General features: G+C 45.9%; 2 protein-coding genes across 2 annotated transcripts in view; both read right to left on the bottom strand.

Moving 5' to 3' along the window:
- Positions 1-1,324: 1,324 nt before the first annotated feature.
- On the bottom strand, positions 1,325-12,801 carry LOC129383086 (uncharacterized). Its single transcript, XM_055067344.1, has 4 exons — positions 12,550-12,801; positions 8,841-8,892; positions 8,241-8,365; positions 1,325-5,080 (listed from the first exon to the last, which is right to left on the bottom strand). The coding sequence occupies exons 1-4, from the start codon at positions 12,614-12,616 to the stop codon at positions 1,602-1,604; spliced, it is 3,723 nt and encodes a 1,240-aa protein (XP_054923319.1). The 5' UTR covers positions 12,617-12,801; the 3' UTR covers positions 1,325-1,601.
- Positions 12,802-18,673: 5,872 nt separating this feature from the next.
- The window catches only part of LOC126524507 (neprilysin-1-like), an 80,230-nt gene continuing 76,627 nt past the window's right edge, over positions 18,674-22,276 (bottom strand). Inside the window, exons 20-22 of the mRNA XM_050172808.3 lie at positions 22,134-22,241; positions 21,670-21,746; positions 18,674-18,865 (exon numbers count right to left, since the gene is read on the bottom strand). Of these exons, the coding sequence (XP_050028765.1) occupies positions 18,742-18,865; positions 21,670-21,746; positions 22,134-22,241 (309 nt within the window). The 3' untranslated portion in view covers positions 18,674-18,741. The remainder of the gene's footprint in view (positions 18,866-21,669; positions 21,747-22,133; positions 22,242-22,276) is intronic.

Here is a 22,276-nt window from a genome sequence, read left to right on the forward strand (position 1 = left end):
TTTGAATGCTATCCCTTTCAGCTCTGAATGGCGAAGCTTAAGCATCCTCCAATTTTTTTCTCACTAGCTCTCAAATAAAAGTCAGACAATACATTTAAAATGGTAAACAAAACGACAGTTTCCCGAGAGCACTACAGTACCGCCCCCAGCACGCTCAGCAGCCAGTTCCGGAATAGTTTACTATATATACTTGAAGTTACCTATCTCATGATGATGATAGGTTGCTTGAAGGTGAGCTTCGTGTCACGCGACATATAAGCAGAAACAACGCTTTCTGATCAGTAATTTTCCGATAGTTGCATACAAGCTTGGACTATGCGCTATATCACGGTGGCCCAAGGATGGAAAACTGGAAAATTAACCTCCTGCTGTTTCATTTTTTTTTCGTTACGTGTTTGCATAACTTAGATGATTATTCGAATAAAATTTAAGAAGTAATCGGTACTTGGAATGAAAACTATTTCATCTGAGTGCCTGTTTCGAAAAGGTATTCCACATTCTCGAATAGTAGTAGTACATCCTTGCATTTTCGCTGTGTTCTGATACCCAATTATTTTGAAATAATTTTTTTTCGTCCAATTCCTTTCTATAGTTTTTGGAATTTCCTTCCACTATTTTCTTGATTCCGATTCCACCACAGTGGGTAGCGGCGATTGATTACTAACGCGAACAAGAATACCCACGGTGTCAACACATGGGCCGAGAACGCAACCGAGGCTGCCCATATAAGAATAAATACGAAAACATTTTGGAACAAGTAATGCAAAACTACAAAGATCGTTTTAAAGAACCGGAGTCCCTCAGATTCCCCTGTTTCTCTCGCTTAATCTAATGTGTTATTAAGTGATTGTTTCTTGAGCTCTCTGATGTAAAGAATGTGCGACTGTTCCAATTTAAAAATGAGAGCGTAATATTCGCTACATCAAAAGTTCAGCTTTGCACTGAATTTTAATAAAATCTGTTCGCGGCATTAAGCACTGCACAAGTCGCATCGTGTGTCTTGATCGGGGTTTATTATCACGCGCTTCGCAAAGCAAATGTAGAACGAACTTGCGTGAACCAACTATCCTTGGCAATTGTTTGAGCGTGTGCATGAGACTGCAGCTGAAATTTTTGAAACGCGTGCTTAAGAAGTTTTTAGATTGGCGGCTTGTTTTCCAACGCCTTCTAGAGCTTATACTCCCTGTAAGTTGGTAAGCCTGCACACATATACAAGTGTACGGTAGAAGTTTGCCGTAAGGCTTTAGGGAAAGGAAATAACACCTTCAGCACGGCAACCGACGCCAATTGGAGTAGAGGTCAGCTGCTCTTTGTTACAGAATGATATAGGTATATGCTTGTTTACTGATACATAGCATCAATGCAAGCATGAGCTGAATTCTCCGACACACAGCAGCTTCTCAGCGTCGGTGACCGTCCACATTTGAGACGCCTGGGTCGGGTGGACACAATTGAGGAATCAGCCTGTTTTTTAGCTTGATAGGGAACACAGGCACTGTTCTCTTCCTTCAAAGGCTTCGCGTCACTGCTCCACAGCACGCATCTTGTTAAACGAACAGCTGTGGCCTTGCTGCAGCAATATCGCTTGTGTGGCGCGCGTTTTAAAAGAAGAGATCGTCAATGGCCTCCTGCTCAGGCGCGCTTTCGTAGCCCGGTTCCGTGACGTCCAGAGTAGTCGTTTCCTCTGTCTTGCGCGATGGCGAATCGTCGTAATAGTACTCCGTCTGAAAGACGTCCGGCTTTTTGCTCGACTTGGTAGTCGTGCTCATCTCGCCGGATATTCGGCGATTCCTCGTCTTGGGCTCGCCGCCGCTTTCGTCCACCTCAGCGCTTCCGGACGATGTCTCGTTCTTGGTGTCGTCATAGTAGTTCTCTACGCCGACGCCCGAGTCTGGCAGCGCAGTTGCCCTTGTCGTCGATGAGGGTGCGTTTTTAGCAGGAGGTATCGTGCGCCAGATGGAGCCGTCATCGCTGCCCCTAACCGAGGTATATTGCTTGACTCCGTCGTCGCTGTGAGAGGTGGATGCCGATACTGTACTTACCAACAGCACACCATCTTTAGAAGGTGACCCAGCTGGTCGTAAGTTTACCGGAGGATGAGTTGGGGCAGTGAGCGCTCCATTCATTTGCTTTTTCTCCTCCCCCGAGCCTACGGCAGGAACATGGGACAAGTTGTTCGTGATATCGCGTTGGTTAGCTAGCTGAGATCGCTGATCACGCTTCAGAGTCACTGCGCTGCCGGCCGTGGTAGCGCTACCGACTTTGTGCGTCCCACCAAGATGTAAGAGGCCGTTTGCGCTATTCCGCTTCGTTGAGTAAGAATGGTGCAACGTTGAATGAGTGGTAGAATTTTCAGAGCCCCTTTTCACAGCTGTCCGCTGCTCTGTGACGGATGCTGCCGATTTCGGCGTGCTCGTTTTTCTCGCTTTACCAAATGCGCCCTTAAAATTTAGAACGATGTGAGGTGTCATTGACGCTGGATTTGTCTTTGATTGTGACGTGGTCGGAACGTCTGATTGTTCATCATCGCTGTCTTCGTCGTCATCATCTTCATCGTCATCGGAATCGTCGCGTGCTGTCGCTTGGCCTCGCTTACTAGTGTTTCCAGCACCAAGGCTAGCATCGGTGATGGTGTTGGTCGCGTGTGACGTGGACGTACTGGCTTGACCCTTGGTTGAATGTGCAACCAGTTCTCTGAAAGGCTGCTGGCTGGGTCCACTTGCCGATATGATCGTAGAATGTGGATGGTTTGTAGGCTTCGCCTTGTGATGAATTGTGTCGCTTTGTTTCGAAGCAGTTGTCTTGGACGCCTTGTGAACTGTTTGCGTAAAAGCCACTGCATGAGTCGTAGCCATTGACGTCTTGTTCGTTTCCTTCTTGCTCGGCACGAAGTTCAGTTCCAACTCGACAAGGCCGGCGCTGTCGCCCTCTAAGGAGTTGCCATTTTGCTTTTGCGGCGTACTTGACTTCCTGTCACCTGTACGGTCTTCTTCTGGAGCGTCATTACCTGTGACGAAGGTTGCGAGTGTTTTAGCTGCAGGTGTGGCTGTAGCTATAGTGACAAGTCGTATCTCAAGTTTTGGAGATGACAAAGTCGCGCTCTCTTCTTTTCTTTGAATTTCATTCTTTGCATTAATCTCGCTCTCTACTTGGCTACCATTATGAATTAATTTTTGTTTTCTTGTCAAGGAGCCGGTGTAGTGGCGTGCTTCCGATCCTATGGTAACTCGAGGTGTGGAACTCGATATAAATATCTCGGAAGCGACACCTGACGTAAAGTTTCCAAGATTAGGACGCGAAGACGTCTCAGTTATTCCTTTGAAACGGTGAGTAAGCTCCCCGTTGTAATTTCTTCTCTGCATCTCTGATTCGTTACCATTGGGTTCCATGTCGCCATCGTCATGATTTCCGTTTCTACTTACGGTGAAGTCGACAAATTTTTCCTCCTCATTGGGAATCGTAACATTATCGGTGGGAAACGACCTATGATCGGCCTGCGTGTTATTAACAAGTAGCCAGGATCGCCAATCATCTGTGGAGACGTGGTCAGGGGCCAACTCCGCCTGCACGGTTTGTGATAATTTAGGGTTCGTTGATTTCGATGCGTCTACTCCTGCGGCATGTACAGCGGTTGTTTTCTTCTTCAGCGCGCTGACACCACTTGTTTCCCACTCTACTTCTTTTATCCCACGTCGAGGGCTTTCCTTTCTTTTACTCATTTCTCCGGCGCTTCCACGGCTACCTACAGAATGCTCATGACCACCGCCAATCTGCGTGTCGTTTTCGGGTTTTAATTCTGCCCCAGAATTCGGCGACATACTGTTTGGAGCCTGGTCTACAACACTGTGTGTAGCCCCTGGAGCAGGTTCCAACGACGAGTTGGCTGCGACAAACCAGGATGTGGTGTTTTTGGAGCTTGGAGCTGCAGTGAACATACGGCCTTTTGTCCAAGCCCGCATAGTGATGGCGCTTGTGTTCGCGGTTTCTGCAGACGTGCCGTGTTTCCCGGAACCACTGCTAGGCGAAGTACCCTCTAATTTGCCCTGCGTTCCCGAATGAAGCAACGGCAAAGCGTCGTCTTTGTTGCTGGTGAGCGCGAATGAATCGTTGCTGTCACGACCGGACGGCGTCATCTCCGCCTTTTTGACTCCGCTCCCGGAATTTCTGGTGGAACGTCTGCGCCGAAGCTCGAGAGACACAATCGTATTCGATATCTGCAATTTTCGGCCAAGTGGTCTTCTTGTGTTGACGTTTGTGACAGAGTGTTCTTCGACGGTGCGTGCGTGATGTGAAGAAGCGTGCTTGGTGAAACCTTTTCTTGATGTGATGCGTGTAGTAATTGGTTTCTTTCCACGCTTTCGGCGATTGGCTTTGTTCCGAATTATGCGCTTGTGTCGCACGTTTAGGGAGTGCGAGGATGGCCTGCTGCTACTATTAGTGGTGGGCACCGAAGAAGGATGACCCGAATCATCCTTGACATTGCTGCTGTAGTTCACTGCAGCGCTGGCAATGGTGCCCTGGCTCGTGCCGCTCACGGCGCCGCTCACGGTGTGACGGGGACTCGGAGACTTTGGCGCTGTAGTTGATGCCGTGTCGTTGCCACCACTGCGCTCCAAGTGGCTACTGGCGGCATGAGAAGACCTGGAGCGGCGAGCTTTCCTATGCGTGTTTGCGGAGGCGGCGTCAACGGCGCCGGCGGCCCGCAGCTTGCTCATGATTCCTCCCTTGGGTAGGGCAATGACTTGCTCGCTGAGAGCCTGTATCTCTGCTGTGGGCCCCATCGTGGTACTGCCTGCTGCGCCGGCCACGCTGGGCGCGTAGACGCGTTCGCGGTTCGAGTCGGGCTTGTGGTGCGGTGCGGCGTGGTATCTGGACCCGGCCGCCAGATCGCCGGTAGAAGCATGCGATGATCTCGGGCGCGGTGGCGTCGTCAATCCAACGATTCTATCTTGGGGCTCGTCAATCGGCGAAGACGAGGACGTCGCGCCGGAGGCTTTCGGCGTAGCGGCTTGCGTAATAGCGGCCAGGCTAAGCTCGGCGACCGTGGTTTCGTTCTTCTTGCCAAAGAAGGGTAGTTGACCTGTCCAGAAAGAATCAGAGAGATGAGGCGTAAAGGAGCGCGCAAGCTTCTCATGTCTGCCACATGGTTCCGCCTTAAAGATCAACGGTAAATAGAATACGTAGGTTCAAGAGACAAAATCGATGCGATTAGCTGTCGTGGTAACCAAAACTAAAGCATCGTCTAAATTCCACGCTAAAATATTTACATCAATGACTTGATTCATTGACAATTACTCTTCCAAAACATTTCGTGCGTGCTCCCCGCGCTTTTCATTTAATAATGCTCGTTTTTCCTACTGAAAGCGCTATATCAACGCCACGCTACAGTTTACTGCAGCACTTGCAGTAGCTGCTTAGTGGCTTTTGAACCTGGACGCTTACTTATTTCGCTTTCTGGCCACAGACACACTTGTATTGAAGTGGTTGTTACAACGTGTTTTTTTTTTTTTCGTTTCGTTTTTCTAAACTACACAACATGCCACTTTCGTTCGCCCAATGGCTGTGGTGACCTACCACGAGGACGACGTCACGGCTCTGAGTTTGCTGTGGTTTGGTTGCAAGTTAAAATCCGCACACTTCAAGGACAATCCTGTACCGTCCAGGTCTTGCATTGTCAAAAAAATATTGATCTTCGTCTATCTCCTGTGCAGTTCTTTTAACTCTAGGCCTCCGGTATTTTCCTGTCGAAAATGGGTGGCGCGCTTCAACATACACGACGTTCCTGAGAGAAGTTTAATGAGCTCAGCGTTTAAAATAAAGGTAGTGTGCACAAGATTGATCATTATTGTTGGCGGTGAGGGTAAACCGTACAAAGCGTACATTTTTGAGAATGCAAGTATTCAAACCTTAATGACGTCCAAAACTACATCGCCGGTCATAGCTGCTCTGTCGCGAAAAACCAATTTTCAATTAACTAAGGCCAATTTCTTTAGCAAAAATTGTACCGCGAACGCAACCAAATCGAACAGATGCGGTCTGTGTAATAATCGATTACTTTATAGAGAAGACCGCCTCGTAAAAGTCATATAACATATGCCACCAGCTTACGAACCGCAATAAACTGAAACCATGCGTACAGCATATTATATATTTTTTCAAGAATGTTCAAGGTATCGGTACTACTTCTAAAAAAAAATTTTGTGTGCATGTTTCAATTGTAATTTCACATCCGAGGTGCCATCTTGGCGTTTCCTAAAGCTCGATCAAGCAAAAAATGTACCTTCAAATGCGAATAGGTATTGCTTCAGCTTTATGCTTAGAACGCGTTCCCGAAAGCTTGTTGCCGTTTATTTTAAGGATCTCTTCTGAATGCCTGCATTGAGTACAATAACCATATTTAATTTGTTGTGGCCCAAGCATGCGAAGTGCAACAATTATTGTGTTAGCGTATGCGCTTTCTGCTACGCTATATGACTATCGAGTACACTCATTGTTTTATTCGTGCGACGACTACCTCCTGAAAAAAAGACTGCGGATCCGAGTATTTAACTATCTCAATGTTATTATAATGCAGTTACTTCATTAAATATTTCCTTCAATGCAGAAACTGCAGTAGCAAGGTTAAATAATTTCACTGCCGGATTAATACGTCCAGAAGCACCAAACGCACATCTTCTGGTGCTTGCTCCATGTAAAGTTGGCACCAGGATATCCAAAATGATTTACAGTCGTTATTAGGGTCATTGCCTATTACTGGTTTCCCAGTGTACTAAACTCTGTTTCTGTTTACTATAATACCTAGTTCTGACTGCGTCCCAAAGTACATGCCCATATGGGCGCGGTCACTGCCCTTACCGACGGCTGCGGTGATCTTTACGCGGCGAGGTAAATGAAGACGGGGCTTCCCTTTTGTCCCGCGAGCCGCCCGATCGGCCCTTCACGCCGGTGAGCAGGGAGAGGAAGTGTAGCTTTAAGCAAGCCTGGGATAGCTAGGTTTCCCAAGCCGGGGTCCTCGACAAGAACACCAATCCGCGGTCTGAGACCGCCGCCATCTTCGACAGCAACCAACACCGTGAGGAACCAGAAGCCCGGCGCTCTGAGCATCAGACTGCCGTCTTGCAGCCAGCAGATTAAGCACACGTGTTCCAGCGCTCTGCCTTCCCGCCGAACTTTTCAATTGCGTTTCATCGTTCAGTTAGGTTAACCCTCACATATTCCTTTTTCGTATGTTCTTCCAATTTAGTCTATGTCGCGAATGTTACCAAAAAGACAAACCCACTTGCCGGAACGTTGACTCCCGCTTTTACCATGTTCTCGTTTAGCTCATCGTCTTGAATTTCCATCGCCCGTCTTTCCCGTGTTTTCCCTGCATTTGTATTTTGTAATCTGCCCGCGTTATTTTTTTTTCTTATTGACCCTAAGTAAACACATGGTTACTTTAAGAGACAGAAATAGAGCGGTTTGGATCAGAGAGCAAAGGGGTATAGATGATATTCTAATAGACATTAAAAGAAAAAAATGGCGCTGGGCAGGTCATGTAATGCACAGATTAGATAACCGTTGGGCCATTAGGGTGACAGAATGGCTACCAAGAGAAGGGAAGCGCAGTAGAGGATGGCAGTAGACTAGGTGGTGCGACGAAATTAGGAAATTTGCGTGTGTTAGTTGGAATTGGTTGGCGGAGGACAGGGTAATTTGAAATTGCAGGGAGAGGCCTTCGTCCTGCAGTGGACATAAAATATGACGATGATGATGATTATGATTGTTTGTTTTACGAATCGCGGGAGTAGTTTGTTACTTTGTGAACACCTCCATTGGGCAATTTTCTGACGAGTGCGTTTTTTTTTTATCTAAGGTTATGTGCCGCGTACGCTTCCGCAATGAAATTTTAAGTGCTGCTTGTCACTTGCCATCTTATGCTTCTGGTCGATGATTGATCAGCCGTGGACCTATCGTCGGTCGGCACTCGAGCCTTTCTTTATGCTTACGCAAATTGAATTTATTTGTCGCGCCATTCCCTCCATTCCAGAGTGTGCAGTAACTTAACCGCCATCATTGGACAGATTGCGCTGTAGCCGTTCAAGGAAGCTCTGTTGTACTTCCATGTATATGTGGTAGCATTCCAAGAGACTTCTGGAGTTGCTTCTCAACTATCCTGGCCCTTTTTTACCGGCGTGATAGTCTGTGCATAAAGATCTTGGTACGCGCTAAGCAGTTCGCATGTAATAGTGCAGGCCTACCTTTACCATCGAGGACAAAGACGACCACTGGAGTGGCAAGGACACCCACGAGAACCACAAACATGGCCAAGAGCATCGGCAACAGGCATCGCACGCGCCGTCTCTGTGGCACCGGCGGAGGTTGGCTGTGCAAGTAGGAGAAACGATTGACTTCGTTTTGTAGTGGTGTAGCACCCTTAAGCGCCTGAAAGATCAGACAAGCACAGAGGTACAAAAAACTTGGGACGTTACATGCAGAAGTTACAAATATGAGGCAAAAAAAAAAAAATAATGGTTAGGAACGCTTTACAATGCACATGTTTTGAGAAGGGAAGTAATGCATGGTACAGGCGTCACTTCATGTCTTTCTGGTAAGGTGAGAGTTAACACTCTCGAGTGGGTTTTCTCCCAACAACCCGACTGGTCTCGATTGCATCGGACTCTTTGTAAATGTAGCTTCTCGGGCCTGCATTGTTCGTTCCCTGTGGCTCGCTTCAAGCGTGCATCTCGCAGTGAACATTTTGTCTAGCTTAAAAGCAGCAATCGATTATTTTAGATAATGTTGGAAAAGGTAAAATAAAAGTTTTGCTCAAAGTGAAATAAAGAAAGGAGGAAGCTCACATGATCCGGTTTTCGTCTGTGGCGTCCATAGTATTTTCTCCTTGGCCGTCCACTGCGCAAACAGGGTCATAAAGAACAAATTGTAGTTCACCAAAGTACGATGATTGGCTAGTTGGTGCACAGCTGTCAAGGTTTGTGGCGCAAATGGTTAGCAAAGGAAACAAAAGACGGACCGAAAGAGCACGAAGGCAGAAATGCGCTCTTTTGGTTCGTTTCTGCCTATTTCTTCCGCTTTCTTTTTGCGCTAACCTTTTGCCCCACAAAACTAGACAGGAACGCATCGGTCATGTTTTGACTCAAAGGGACACTGAAGAGACGCATTAAATCAGTTTACACTGATCAAACAGTCTCTAAGTTATTTTCTTCCTTAATTTTGTCCTAAGAGGTTGACTAAGAAAAAAGCTTCAATTTTTTTAATTTCCCGCCGATACCGCAGTGCTTGTGTTTAATTGCGACGTCATAAAATTAGAAAAATTTCCTCATATTTTGGCCCTTGTGGTGCCGCAAATAATCACGAACGTTGCTATAACGCCTTTGCATTACAATGTAGTGCTTCATTACAGATAAAAAATTTAACGAAGGGACAGTGACTGGTTGCGAAAGTGCAACACGGCATTGCCTTCCGTATTTCGTTATTGCATGCTTTCTGGCGTACGAAATCCGATTCGCGGAGTACAATTTTTTTATATTGTAGTATTGCTACAATACCAACCTTGTATATCGTATTACTAATACAGATCAAATCGCTGTTCTCTTCATTGGCGCTCTAATACCAATCTACACATTGCACGCGCGTGCCGGCCTATAGCAGCTCCAGGCTGTGCTTCTGAGAGCCAGACCACTCCATACATTAGCGTTTCAATGTGAAAGCATTATATGGCTCATGAGGCGCGAAATCCGATGGGGGGTGAAATGCGATAGAACCCGTGCACTTAGATTTGAGTGCACGTTAAAGAACCACAGGTGGTCAAAATTTCCGGAGTCCTCCACTACGGCGTGCCTCATAATCAGAGAATGGTCTTGGCCCGTAAAGCCCCATAAAAGAAATGGTAGTCGGTTAGCTCGGCTATGCCAGGATATACGTAGCGAAACCTAATGCATAGCATGGTTAGGCTAGGTTAATCTTGATTGCAAGTGCAGGTTAGTCTGGTTGCCTAGCTATGTTGCGGCGTTTAGCCAGTCGTTCGGTGCGCTGTTCGTCTCTTTACTGGGCGATTCGTTTCCTCTTCATCTCGTTCCGATGTGGATTCAAGGCCTCCTTCTGCTTATCAGAATTGTCGCTGCCAATACTGCCGCCTCTACGGTGGTTACGGCGCACGCGTGCTCTCCTTTTCAATCCTCCGACATGTTATCAGGCATGCGACGCAGCTGGCGAAGCGAGCGGAGACGAGCGCAACGACATAATACCAAACGGCGGCGCCAAAGGCGCGGCGCTGCTCGGCGACGGAACACCTGTGGCTCGGTGCTACTAGTGGCGCATGCCCAGTAGTGACTACGGAGCGAGAGAGAGAGAGAAATATCCGTGGCGAGGCAGCCGTTGTGACGTCATGTGCGTCCTAGGAGCACCGCCACGGCGAAATCGCAAGTTCGCGGCCAGTAAAGCTGCTTAAAAAAAAAAAAAAAAACAGCGGGAAATCCGGGGGCGTGGCCGGAGCTGGTACAAAAGGTCACGTGGCCACAGAGACAGACCACACCTGTGGCCGGGGTCTATGTATAGCGCGTCTCGGCGCTGCCAGTTGGTGCGGTGATTTCAGCGAGTTCTGTCTAGCACTGAGATTGACGAACCTTTGACTTCGGCTTCTCAGTCAGTAGCTACGCCCCATTCCTTTGGACGTCCTCGCAAATACGCGAACGAGGCCGTGGCGACGCTTTCGCATTCATACACATATGGATACCTAAGTGTCTTTGAATTTATGCAATAGTTCATCTTCAATAATCGGTACGCGCCTACCATGCGCGTCTCGCGAGTATCGCCCAGATGTGTACGTACCAGAGATCGGCGTAGACGCCTAAGGGTTGGGCAAGGCGAGGGCAAGTTGCATGTGCACCCTAGAAATTCCTGCACTTTAACCCATGAAGAAAGGTGGGAACCGCGTAACTTTCTGGAATGTCCTTCCGTCTGCAAAGCCCCGCCGTAACAGCGATGCAATAGCCTATCCTGCCCACTGTAGCTCGCATACACTAATAATGTCCCCTGCATAGCAGGCAAAATGTCCGAATAAATTTCGCTAACAGTGTCTGTTCTAAATGCTGTACATGTCGCAATTAGTTTCTCTCTACAAACTAAGAAAGCATAGACTTTCTCTTGTTCTGTTTAATTTTTACTGCACGCCCTCTGCTCGCCATTGTTGAGGTGTCAGCTATTGGTGAAACAGCTGCGCTTCACCGAGCAGAATTTTCATGTCCTTGTCTTTTGCGTCACTTACCCGGAAACGCGAGCTGGCGTGCGCTAGGTGGCGTCTGGGCTTTGTAACACCGTTAATTATAGCGCGCAATAGCTGCAACCGCTGCCCTACGTCATTACTTCTTGAAACAACGCGGTCTCAAAGCGGGAAGTGGTGCGTCTTTTGTGGGACACATAATCGGCATTCGGGAATTGTCATAGAGGCTGCTTTTGTGGTAAACACCCAAGAGTTCTCCGGTAATGCTGTTCCGCATGAGTTCAAATGGGTGCGGAAATTTTTGCGTACAAACAATAACACAATGGCAAAGCAATTCCGCGGAAGCCCGCAATACACAGGACACTACTTGAAAGGGCAAAAATTGTTACCCATCAGAATTTTAGCACGAAAAAAAAAGCCTCGTAGTTGAAGAAAAAATTCGTCGTATTCCTGGATTCAGACCCAGAACCACCGCCTTTCTGCACTTGTCACTCTACCATTTTAGTTAACCAGAAGGCTAGTCGATCGCGGAGCGAGGGTGAATTATTCAACAACTTGTTTGTGGCTTCGTGCTACAATTCCATATTCAGTGTCTCAGTGCCTCGAGTGGTCGAATAATTTGCCATCGCTCTTCAATCTGCTAGCCTCGTGGTTAATACTGTAGAGCAACCGCCATGAAAAAACGTTGGTAGCGGGTTCGAATCCTGAACCAGGACGAATCTTTCTTCAACTAAGAGGCTTTGTTTCTGAAGAAACCCGCATAGGTGCCCTTTGTAGCGTCGTACTGCAATTGGGGTGGATGATATTTTTTCCCTTTCATAAACTATACACCAGCAAGAATATCTGTGTAAGTACGCAAATTGATTAGCCAGTTGGCAAGTCGAAATTTCGCCACACGACGACATGAAACGCGCAGCATACTTGAAATATGCCGCCGAATAGAATTTTATAACAGTCGCTGACATGGTGCACGTAATCTAGGCACTGTGGTGGACGAACTATGTCGGTACCATGTTAACGCAATGCAAGTGTGGAATATAAAAGCTTCCACATTACGTGCACAGACAAATATGTTCAATGATAAAGAACATCAGGACAACATTTCTTAACCTCCTCTGGACGCTCAGAACAATTTTCATGTGAACGATTGTGCTGTTCGCTGGCGGAACGGGGCAAATAAGTTATAAATTCGTAATTCCTCAAAGAACAGATTGTCTTCAGTAGGCGCCTCCGGTAAAGCACTCGTCTTGATGAACTGAAATACATTTTATTTATGAAATACATGAAATTATGTTGTGGAATTATGAAGTATATTCCACAACGCTCACCGGTGTCCTGCGAGGACCTGCCCGACATGTTGGAGTTCCTTCTGCCGACGTCGTTTGTGGCCAGCATCGCGGTGTTGAACGGCTTCGCGCAGGAGCGGGTTTCACCGCATCGCCGGTTCCGCGGGACGTCCCACCGCCCGGCTCGACCGGGGCTCGCCTTCGGTGGCGGCGGCCTCTTACGACGCCATCGCGAACGCAAGCGGCGCCCGGGCGCCTTGTTCTTCTTCTTCTGGGGGAAGAACCTCTTCCACGTCTTCCTCCTCTTTCGCGATGAGGGAACCGGCACTGAGGCGCGAAAATAATTTGTAGAACCTTCGTTTTCGTAGGCTCTCTTTTGTACCGGAAGACTTGAAAAAATAGTTGCCGAAAGTCCGTATGCCGAGCAGTAGTTCCTCGCGTCAATATGTCAACCGCGAAGACATGTACGCTCGCAATGGTATGTTTCTTTGATGTTTACCCAAAGCTACAGCACATGTGCAATTTAACCCCTAGGGGAAGAATGGTGTGTTTGGTATGGTATGTTAAACTTTATTGAAGTCCTGCAGATCGGATGAACTTTAAATTAAAAAAATGCTGAGCGTGTAGTGATTTCCTTTCTGGCGCCCTCATCAAGGAAGTGGCTAGCAAAGTGTATGAAATACTACTACATGAATTCTGGTAGGTACTAATTCGCAAACTTCCCTTGCGGCACAAAACACGTGAACCATGCAAGTTGCGTGTATAGGTTGGACGTACATGTATAGGCTGTTGTGTTCGATGAAGTATAACAGGGATCTGTAATGCGGACCATACATCTTCGGATGGTAGTCAGGTGGTCTGGCTTGGCACTTGTGGTGAATGAACTTGAACAACGAAGACTTTTCGAAGCCTCAAGTCGAGATTACTCTATTTCATATATTCGATGAGAACTTATGTTATACCACGCATACGGCAAGGGTCCTGCCAAACTAACAGTAGAAGTTTTTTGTGTACCAAGTTTTCCCTTGCGGCGAATTGGGTCGGGAAGGGATAGCGACCTTTTCTGGCGGCAGGAATAAACAGTGAAGCATTGTTCGACGCATCACCGCAAGAGCGACGCCTGGTGCGGTTGCCTAAAATTCATTGCAAATTTCCACCTTAGGGTCATGGTTTTACCGATGGAGTTCTCCTCTATTAATTATTCGTTATAGGGCAGAGTTTATTTAGAGAAGTTCCCCATGCTTAGCCTTCTGAAATAGCGTAGGCATTACCCAAAATTTCTTGTTCGGATGTAGAAGTATTTATGCAGATGAAAAAAAGCCCGCTTTTTTGGTCAGGTTCGATACTTTTGTTAGAAATACATAAATGCAGAATTAAGACACTAAAAAACAAGTTAGGTTAAACAAGCGCACGTCACGGCGGTTGTGTCTCGCCGGTTTTACTTTTCTTTAGAGGATTTACGTATTTCTAAGTATACAAGAACGCATTTGGCCAGTCCATGGTCTCGGATTTCAATGGTAGTACGCTAGAAGGGCACAGATATATGACGGGGAATAGTGCAATATGTCTAGTGGATTGGTGCCTACAGCTTAGGTAACACGGATTGTGTGTTAGGAAAGTACCATTAAATTTCTAAGGCATGCTACCATGAGCGACGAATCTTACGTGCGGATAATAAGCGATGCTCAATTTTAAATAACGGGCTTGATAGCACCAGTGGTCGCCCTTTTTTTAAAATGGTGTTAATAAAATCCATCTCTGCGCGCATCAACCATCAACCAACCAACCTATCCTCATTCACTCATTCATATATTCATCCATCAGCCAGTAATGCTAGTGTTACTATGCTAGGTCATTCTCAGGAATCATTTTTTGAAGGTTTCTTTATAGATGAACAGGTATGGGTTTGCACCATCGAACCTTTGCGCGTCATGTGGGAATACTTAGAAGGAAGAGGTCCGGGCACCGACCAAAATGGTTTAAAATATATGTTTACGTTTCGCCTCCCCCATGGGAACCTTGTTCACAATCTTGTTGTGTATGCACAATCTTGTATGTTATGCATCAACCCGACCAGACTAGGCTTCCGTCATGCTCTCGACTTCAGTAATATAGGGATTTATAATCACTGCCCCATTTCCTCCTCTATTGTCGAAAATGTAATTCCGAAAGGAAGATTTACTTAGAGCAGCCCCCATTTGGTATGGGCCTTCCTCTCTCGATATTTAATATCTTATCTTTTGGTGCATGTACCCTTGGTCGAACAAGAAAGTAAGTATGTCAAATTGCGCACGAGTACGAGGGAGACTGTCATATGAAGCATATTTTCCTAATTATTCACACTACATCGCATTATTTTCATAATCTAGCGTCTTCTTCACAATTTGCATGACCACTTTTCAAGAAAAGAAAGCAAGAGACGTACAATATTATCGCTATTATTTAAATTTAAGAAGCAGGAATTTCATATTATGTTCTCATTGCGAATCATGGCCAATCCCGCCCTCCCTCATGGGTAGGCACCATAAGTACAAGGAAGAGGAAGAAGGTAGAGCAATCAGCAGCTGCACTGCCCCTCGTGGGCACGTCCCAGAGTTTTGAAGGAAGAAGAAATCAGCACTGATTGGAGGATTCCCATAGAATATTAGGCTATGGAAAACTCTGAATATGATAATTTATCATAACATCTCATTACACAGCAGAGATTGATATTGTCAGGCTGAATGAGCCGGTTATTGGCAGCACAAACTGTAAATAAAAGGTTAAACAAAGAGAGTAGAAGGCTATGTCGGAGACCCCAGTCCGGGATCCAGCCAACAGCCCGCACCAACGCTTCATCGGTTGGTCAGCGACTTGGCGGGCCAGATTTACAGTGGTCTTCAGCCACTCTCACAAGATCGCTAAAGTTATACAACACTGCGCTTGGTTCATATACGGGACTGAGATTATCCCTAAGCGTGCAAACGCAGGGTGTTAACGGCACCCGCTTATTCGTAAAACTACCAGTTTTTAGTGAGGTAGCTACGTCGTCCACGGCCAAAATCCTCGTCTCTTCACTTTCTCCCAGTATTATTTATATATATATTCTTTATTTTCGCTCAATTCCTGGCATGAACACCCGTAAAGCTCCCAGAAACCGAAATTTCAGCCAGTGAGATCTCGTACTAAGAAATTTTGGCGAAGTGCAGTCGGCAATTGCCCATCACCGCAACAATTTATATTTGTTAACAAGAAGATCATGTCCATAAGAAATTGGGCGTTCGTGCGCCAGACAATAAATAAATGGACTCATTTAAGAGAGAGAAAAAAGCTTTATTAGAAAAAAATCGGCAAGATCGACCTCATGAGCGTTGCGCCAGGCCTGCTAGTTTGCGTTGAAGCAGAAGAGGTGATAGGGGGTAAACAATTAGATAAAGATGGCGAAGGTCTAGATGTTCTGTGCACAAGTTTGCTACAGAGGTCAGACGCCCACACACGTTGATTAAACCAATAAACACAGAAGCACACAAGTTAGAATTTTCCTGAATGCACACACACATGTTAGCTTTCTTTTTTTGTCCTATGAACATGTGGTAAAGAGTGTTGGCCAACAAATGGATGTATTTTTCCGAGATATATACGAATCAATATTTGGGATTGCTATAAAGTGAATGCTGTTGAAAGACAGAATTGTGTTGATGACGCGAACTTTATTATGCAACTGTCCTATCTTCTATTGTTCCATGCACTGTCAAATTGAGGGCATAGTGTCGTTTTTCTACAAACGTGAAACAAATAAAACAAGCAAATATGGCGACTCCAGCTGAGTCATCTTCTCAAGAAGGATGCGGACACACATGACAATGAAGCCGCCGACATGTGTTTAAGAACAGGATAGAGCACCGCCAATCTCTTGCGTCATGCTATTTATTGAACTGCTTGCCTACGGAATTTAATATAAACTCTGCCTGCAAATAATCCCACTGAAATACTCCTTGTCTATGTGGCCTACTCGAAGCAGGTCCTATATCACCACGCCAAGCTTTTCATTGCGCGCGACTTGTTAAACACAAAATTTTCACCTGAATTCCTGTATTCAATGGCGCACAGCACATGACCTACTCATGCGGAAACTCGCACTTGGAACTTTTTCTCTCAGATTCTCTCTTTCTAAGCGCAGTTATATTTCAGCGCTTTTTCTTGAGTTTGATGCGGTCTTACAACATAACTTGCCCCGTGTTTGCAGAACTTCTCTTCCGTAAGAACCGTCACCTTTTGTCCAATGTGACGGCGACAATGTCGTTACCATTCTCGTTGCTATGATAAGTCGCATACGGCCAACGCGCCACATAGAGAAATTGGCCGAGGTGCATCGATGTCGGGCTTCCCTCGAAGTGATCGACTGAAAGAAAGTACGAGGTCGCAGCTACGTAATAATCAAGCATTTGCAGCGGAAGAAAATTTAAGTACGCGTAAGGCCCTGGCTAACGCTACGCATTTCCGTCACAACATAGCGGGTATTTTTGAAATAATATTTTTATTGTTCGGATATATAATCGTGTGCTAAGTCATGCAGTGCTTTCCCGCGCACGAAATGTAGACTTTTATGTGCTAGGTGCATTGCTGTGCGTTTGCATTTGGTGCATATGTTTGGGCGTCTAATCATGCCCTGCGAAATCGTGCGACGACAATTCGGTGATACGTGCATTCGGAGGCATAATTTCGATTTCTCTAATTTACACTGCCAACTTAGCCAAGCTCTATAACATTACAAAAACTGACAACACGATAACTTTCCCTTGCATACCATGGACGCCTCTAGGCACTCCCCGGAACGCGCTGATGCAATGGACACACTTGTACCGCGGAAGCACATTTGCTTGGACAGCGTCTCCGCTATGCCCGATGCCTTGATTGATATTATAGAGTGAGGAGGACTATTTCCCTTCCTTTCTGCTGCTGCTATTCTATTGAAGCTGTCTTGATGTGTGCACTATTAATGGTCATTAGATTCGTGACACTATTGATGTAACAAAGTACCATCATGAAAGAAGTTAGAACAGAATTTGGAAGCATTCCGCGGTCTGTTCAAGAGAGTCCTTATCAAAGTACGTGTTCTTTCAGCTAAGAAATCAGAAGCAGCATAACAACAGCCATGTGGTACTCTTCTGATCACAATGTTACGCTCAGAATTTCCGCACGTCCACGAGGGTACAATATTTGTAATACCCAAAATCTACTAGCTCTGTTCCTAGCTTAGATGGACCTGCCGCCCACCTTGTCTGGGCCATGCATTTCTCAACAGTTTTCCGAGGAATCAGCAGTTTATGCTATATTGACGCATTTCCGCATGTTTACTGAATGTTTCTTTTACTTGTCTGTCACCGCCTCACCGTTTACGGACAATCATGTTCCCATAAAAACGGTCCACATGGCAGACCATATTGTGGGCCAAAGTTTGACTATAGAGAAGAGACAAAGAAATGATTGGAGTGACCTACCATAGAACAAAATCACATATGCTGCAATTTTATGATTTTCCTTGGACAAGAACAGCCACGTAAGAAAATATATCTAAAACGAGTTTTATTAGAGGAATTGTCGCGAGATATTTCGCTACTATGTTGCTGTAGCCGGCCACAGCCCTGCTACGGGTGACCAATAAGTAGTAATGCGTTTAACAGCTGAAACTGAAAACTGTCCGACCAGTGCATCGGGAACACGGAATGCTCTCCGAATATTATAGTACATTCCAGGGAGTAATTTAATTATTATTAATGAAAGGGCTATGCCAATGGAACCAAAACACGCTATATAACGTCTTTGAAGTCCGGGTACCACTATGTGCATAAGCCAGCTCACGTGCGCCCAATAATCTCTTCGATCAGCGATATATATCTGCTTTGCTAGCAGCAGATATTTCAGCATCGTTACGCTGGAATATAAACGTGTCCGCTTCAAACGAAAATGACCATAATTGTTTGTTTCAGGTGAAGCTTGGATGGCTTACCTGTAGATGCTCCCAGACAACACTGTGAGACGTATGAGCAACCGAAAGCGCGATGTACCCTGGCAGAATAACGAGTCTATCTTCTCCCCCCTTCCTGCCTATGTTTCTTTTTTCTGTCTTGCCAGCTTTGCATCTGTGTTGGGATATGAGACACTGCGTGAGGGAACAAGTGTGAAATCTGGCTGAAAGTGTGAGGCACAGTTGTATTGTGTACAACGGCGTTCTTTCATGGGGCGCGGTTTGGGTCAGAAGTCCTTCCGGAATGTGGACCAGAAGTCGCAGCTCTCCCGGCCGGCATTCATCTGGCTCGACTCCGGACATGCGAAGGCCTTTGTGAAATGCTGGGAGTTGCGCAGCGGGTTGTTGATGCTGCAATACAGGCATCAAGAAGACAGCAGCATGTAACAAGCGTGGCTCGCTGTCACGATACCATCGCTATTAGAGAATACTTTCGCGTTTTGGGGGGAAAATAATTTGCAGCTGCATCAATGTCTATAATAAAATAAAATGCCAATAAATTTAAGTTGAACGGAATGCCATGTGTCTAACGGACCATTGTTCTGAGCACTGTTTTCGCAATCGCTGCCATTACGGCAATCAAATGTCCTCATCTTGCTATGAGCATGGGAAAGCTTATTGTAGGAGCTAGTCCTCGAAGCACTACAATGATAGACGCTGCGATTTGTGGCAAAGTTCTACAAGGAATGTTAAAAAACGCAGTGACTTTACAGATGCAACTTGCGTAAGGATAGATGAGACGAATGGTCTCCATAAGGAAGGGTGACCTAAGTGAATTATTTTAGATGCCTCCGAATTTTGAGAGTTCAAGTATTCGCTTCAAAGTTTCAAGTCAAATTCATCTCCCCATCCAGTACAAGCCTGGTATTCGCTTCAATTCAAGGAGTGTAAGGGAACAATCAACGAATGCTTCGTTTCGTGAATTCGACAATTCCGCATCGCATTCATATAAATGGGGATGCTGAATTCGCATGCCACCCCGTATGTGCTGCACACGAATGCTGGCGCATCGGAATATGATGATGTACTAGGAATTGTGGTGCTTCGGTGTAGCGTTTTTATAGACGCGCCTAAGTCTTACACGGTTGAAAAAAGAAAGAAAGTACCGCCACTTTTAACACGAACAGAAACAGCGTACACACACAGCCTACGTCTTACGATGCGCTGGACGTCGTGCCGATCTTTGCCTCAGTGCTCAGCGATTCAAACGTTATAGCCGGCTTGCATGGTGGCCGCTGCTTTTCGCGTAACCGGTGAGCGCTGGGTGACCGCTGGCGGGGGGGGGGGGGGGGGAGGCAAATGCATGAGGAATGTATCCCAAATCTCGTTGTTTTAATTCTATATTACAATGAATCAGCGCGGTATACATAGCACCCACCGGTGGTGTGAAACTCCTAAGACCACGCGGGCTGATTACCGCATATGAATAGCTTAGAAACGCTGCGCTTATGACTGAGCGACAAGTACAGTAGTGTACGCTTTGTGTCATTTGAAACACAGCCACACTCTTATTGCTGTGCCACCTCGATCAATTTAAATTCACTAAGCACCGGCTTTTGAAGGCCGGCGAAATGTAAAGATTCTTCTGGTTCGACTATACAGGGTGTTAAACATTATTTGAGCCAGACCTTAAAAATATCCGAACGCCATGTAGCTGGACCGAACCAATGTTATGTTGTTTGCCGTCGCTTGTAGATGCTCAGATTATTTTTGCATTCCGCCTGATTACATATTTTGTCGTAATTCATCGGCTTCTAAATTATTACATTTAGTACAAACGTGCCAATGAGAAAACTTTTAGAGCAGCATGAGAAACTCCCGACACAACTTTCTATTGCTAAAGAAATTCTGCATAAAATTTGTTTATCTGAGCGTGAAAGAAGCGCGCGAATACACATAATTTCAGCACGACGGGCCGAGGAACTTTGCGTGTATTCGCGGGCTTCATTCACACTTGGAAAAATACTTTTATGTAGCACGCATTCAGCAACAGAAAGCCGCACCGGCAGTTTTTCTTCTTGCATTACACTTTTATCATGAGCACTTTTAATCTAAAAACAATTTAGAAGCTAATTGAATAATTTAGACTAATGATCTAATTAGGCGGAATTCAAACAATAATCAGAGTATCCCCAAGCGACGGCAAACAACATTACCTTGGTTTGGTCGAGCTACGTGGCATTTGCTTACATTTAAAGTTTGTCCTTAGTGAAACACCCTGTATTGTTATCCGCCATCCATGACTAGGCGATCCTAGTGATGGGACAGGCTGGACGCTGCTCCGATGTCTGACGTCGAGTTACTCTATGTATTCCAGAAACGACCAGAGTTGCGTGCTTCTTTTTGATTGGCCACTCGCACTTACATTCGCCTAGCGTTGTCATGCAGTTCAAGAAAGATATGATCCGGTGATTCAAGAAGACAAATGCATGATAACGGCCACTAAGGCCGAGACAAAGCTGGCGGTGGTAGGGACAACGCGTCCCCTACATTTGGCGCCTTCTTTGACGACTAATATATACACAACGGCTTCCGAAGTTGGTCTGTCTAACATTCGTCTTTTAGTGCGATATTGTGATGGCAAAGTAACTTTTTTAATTTTGTGAAGGTTCAGGATTGCTCATTGTCCTGTGTTATGATAAATTACGCCAATGTCCGGCGTGCAGCCTGCTTTAGACGAAGTCTCAGCCAGCCAGTCAGCCAGCCAGCCAGCCAGCCAGCCAGCCAGCCAGCCAGCCAGCCAGCCAGCCAGCCAGCCAGCCAGCCAGCCAGCCAGCCAGCCAGCCAGCCAGCCAATCAACCATAATTTTAAATTTTTCAAAGAATATGATTCTACGACATCAGGATAAAAGTAATCAGAAACGGCGACTTGACTAGTGGCTGATAGCATAAGAGTATGAAGTATGATAGTATGATAGTATGAGGTATGAATTGTATATCCATTAAGGTTTCTTTTTCTTGTTACTATTTCCTGCTTCGTTCGCCAGTGTGATAGTGCACCTCAATTGACAATCTCATATACTCGCGTCATTTCGACGCGTGGCTAAGGCAATTATACACTATTGTATTACTCGCCCTTAATTAACAAGCGACTGTTATTCTTTTCTAAGGAAACAAATCATAACACGAAAAACAAAACAGCAACAGCGCCTTACCGGTACTTGTTGGGGCTGAAAGTGCCATTGTTGATGAGCTCGTCTACCGCCTCGCGCGTCGTTTTCTCGCAGAATGACTGCAGATTAAAAAGCAAGGAGGACATTAAATGATATATTGATATTCGTAAAAAGGTGTTTATATGAAATTATAATTGTGTAGTGGCCACTCGTGGACTCAATGCGTTCGCGGTTTGACAATGCGAATTAATCTGGTGGTCGAGTGCTGATTACGTACTGGTTTTTGCGAGATACGTTTTCTGGTTGGCAAGGAAAGCCAGTTTTTCGTTAATCCAGTTTGTTTAACCAGTTTGTCGTTTACACAACAGGTTTCGAAAGATGTGCAAGCGGACTTTCACCGCTAACTTTAGACGTTCTCTCAATAGCCCGGGCGTTAAACCCGCAATAGTATGTTTTGTTAGTGGCAGTCAAATGTAAGACAATCAAAACATTGCTTGCTCGCTTACCTCTGCCAACGAGTAGAAGAAAAGCTGGTCTGAGGACACGTGGTGCAGGCCTTGCAGCCTGTAGTCGGGGAAAGGGTAGGCCTTTTCGTAGATGAGCTTCCTGTAGAACTGCACGCGGCGCGAAGAGGACACGGTAAGCGAAA

Source organism: Dermacentor andersoni, chromosome 3, assembly GCF_023375885.2.
Source record: "Dermacentor andersoni chromosome 3, qqDerAnde1_hic_scaffold, whole genome shotgun sequence".
In the NCBI taxonomy this organism is placed as follows: Eukaryota; Metazoa; Arthropoda; class Arachnida; order Ixodida; family Ixodidae; genus Dermacentor; species Dermacentor andersoni.

Excerpts from the sequence above, each read along its gene's own strand:
- LOC129383086 (XM_055067344.1), bottom strand. The coding sequence starts at position 12,616 with ATGCTGGCCACAAACGACGTCGGCAGAAGGAACTCCAACATGTCGGGC. Across the intron at positions 8,893-12,549 it reads CAGGTCCTCGCAGGACACCG|TGGACGGCCAAGGAGAAAAT; the intron begins GTGAGCGTTGTG and ends CTGTTTGCGCAG. Across the intron at positions 8,366-8,840 it reads ACAGACGAAAACCGGATCAT|CCAACCTCCGCCGGTGCCAC; the intron begins GTGAGCTTCCTC and ends CTACTTGCACAG.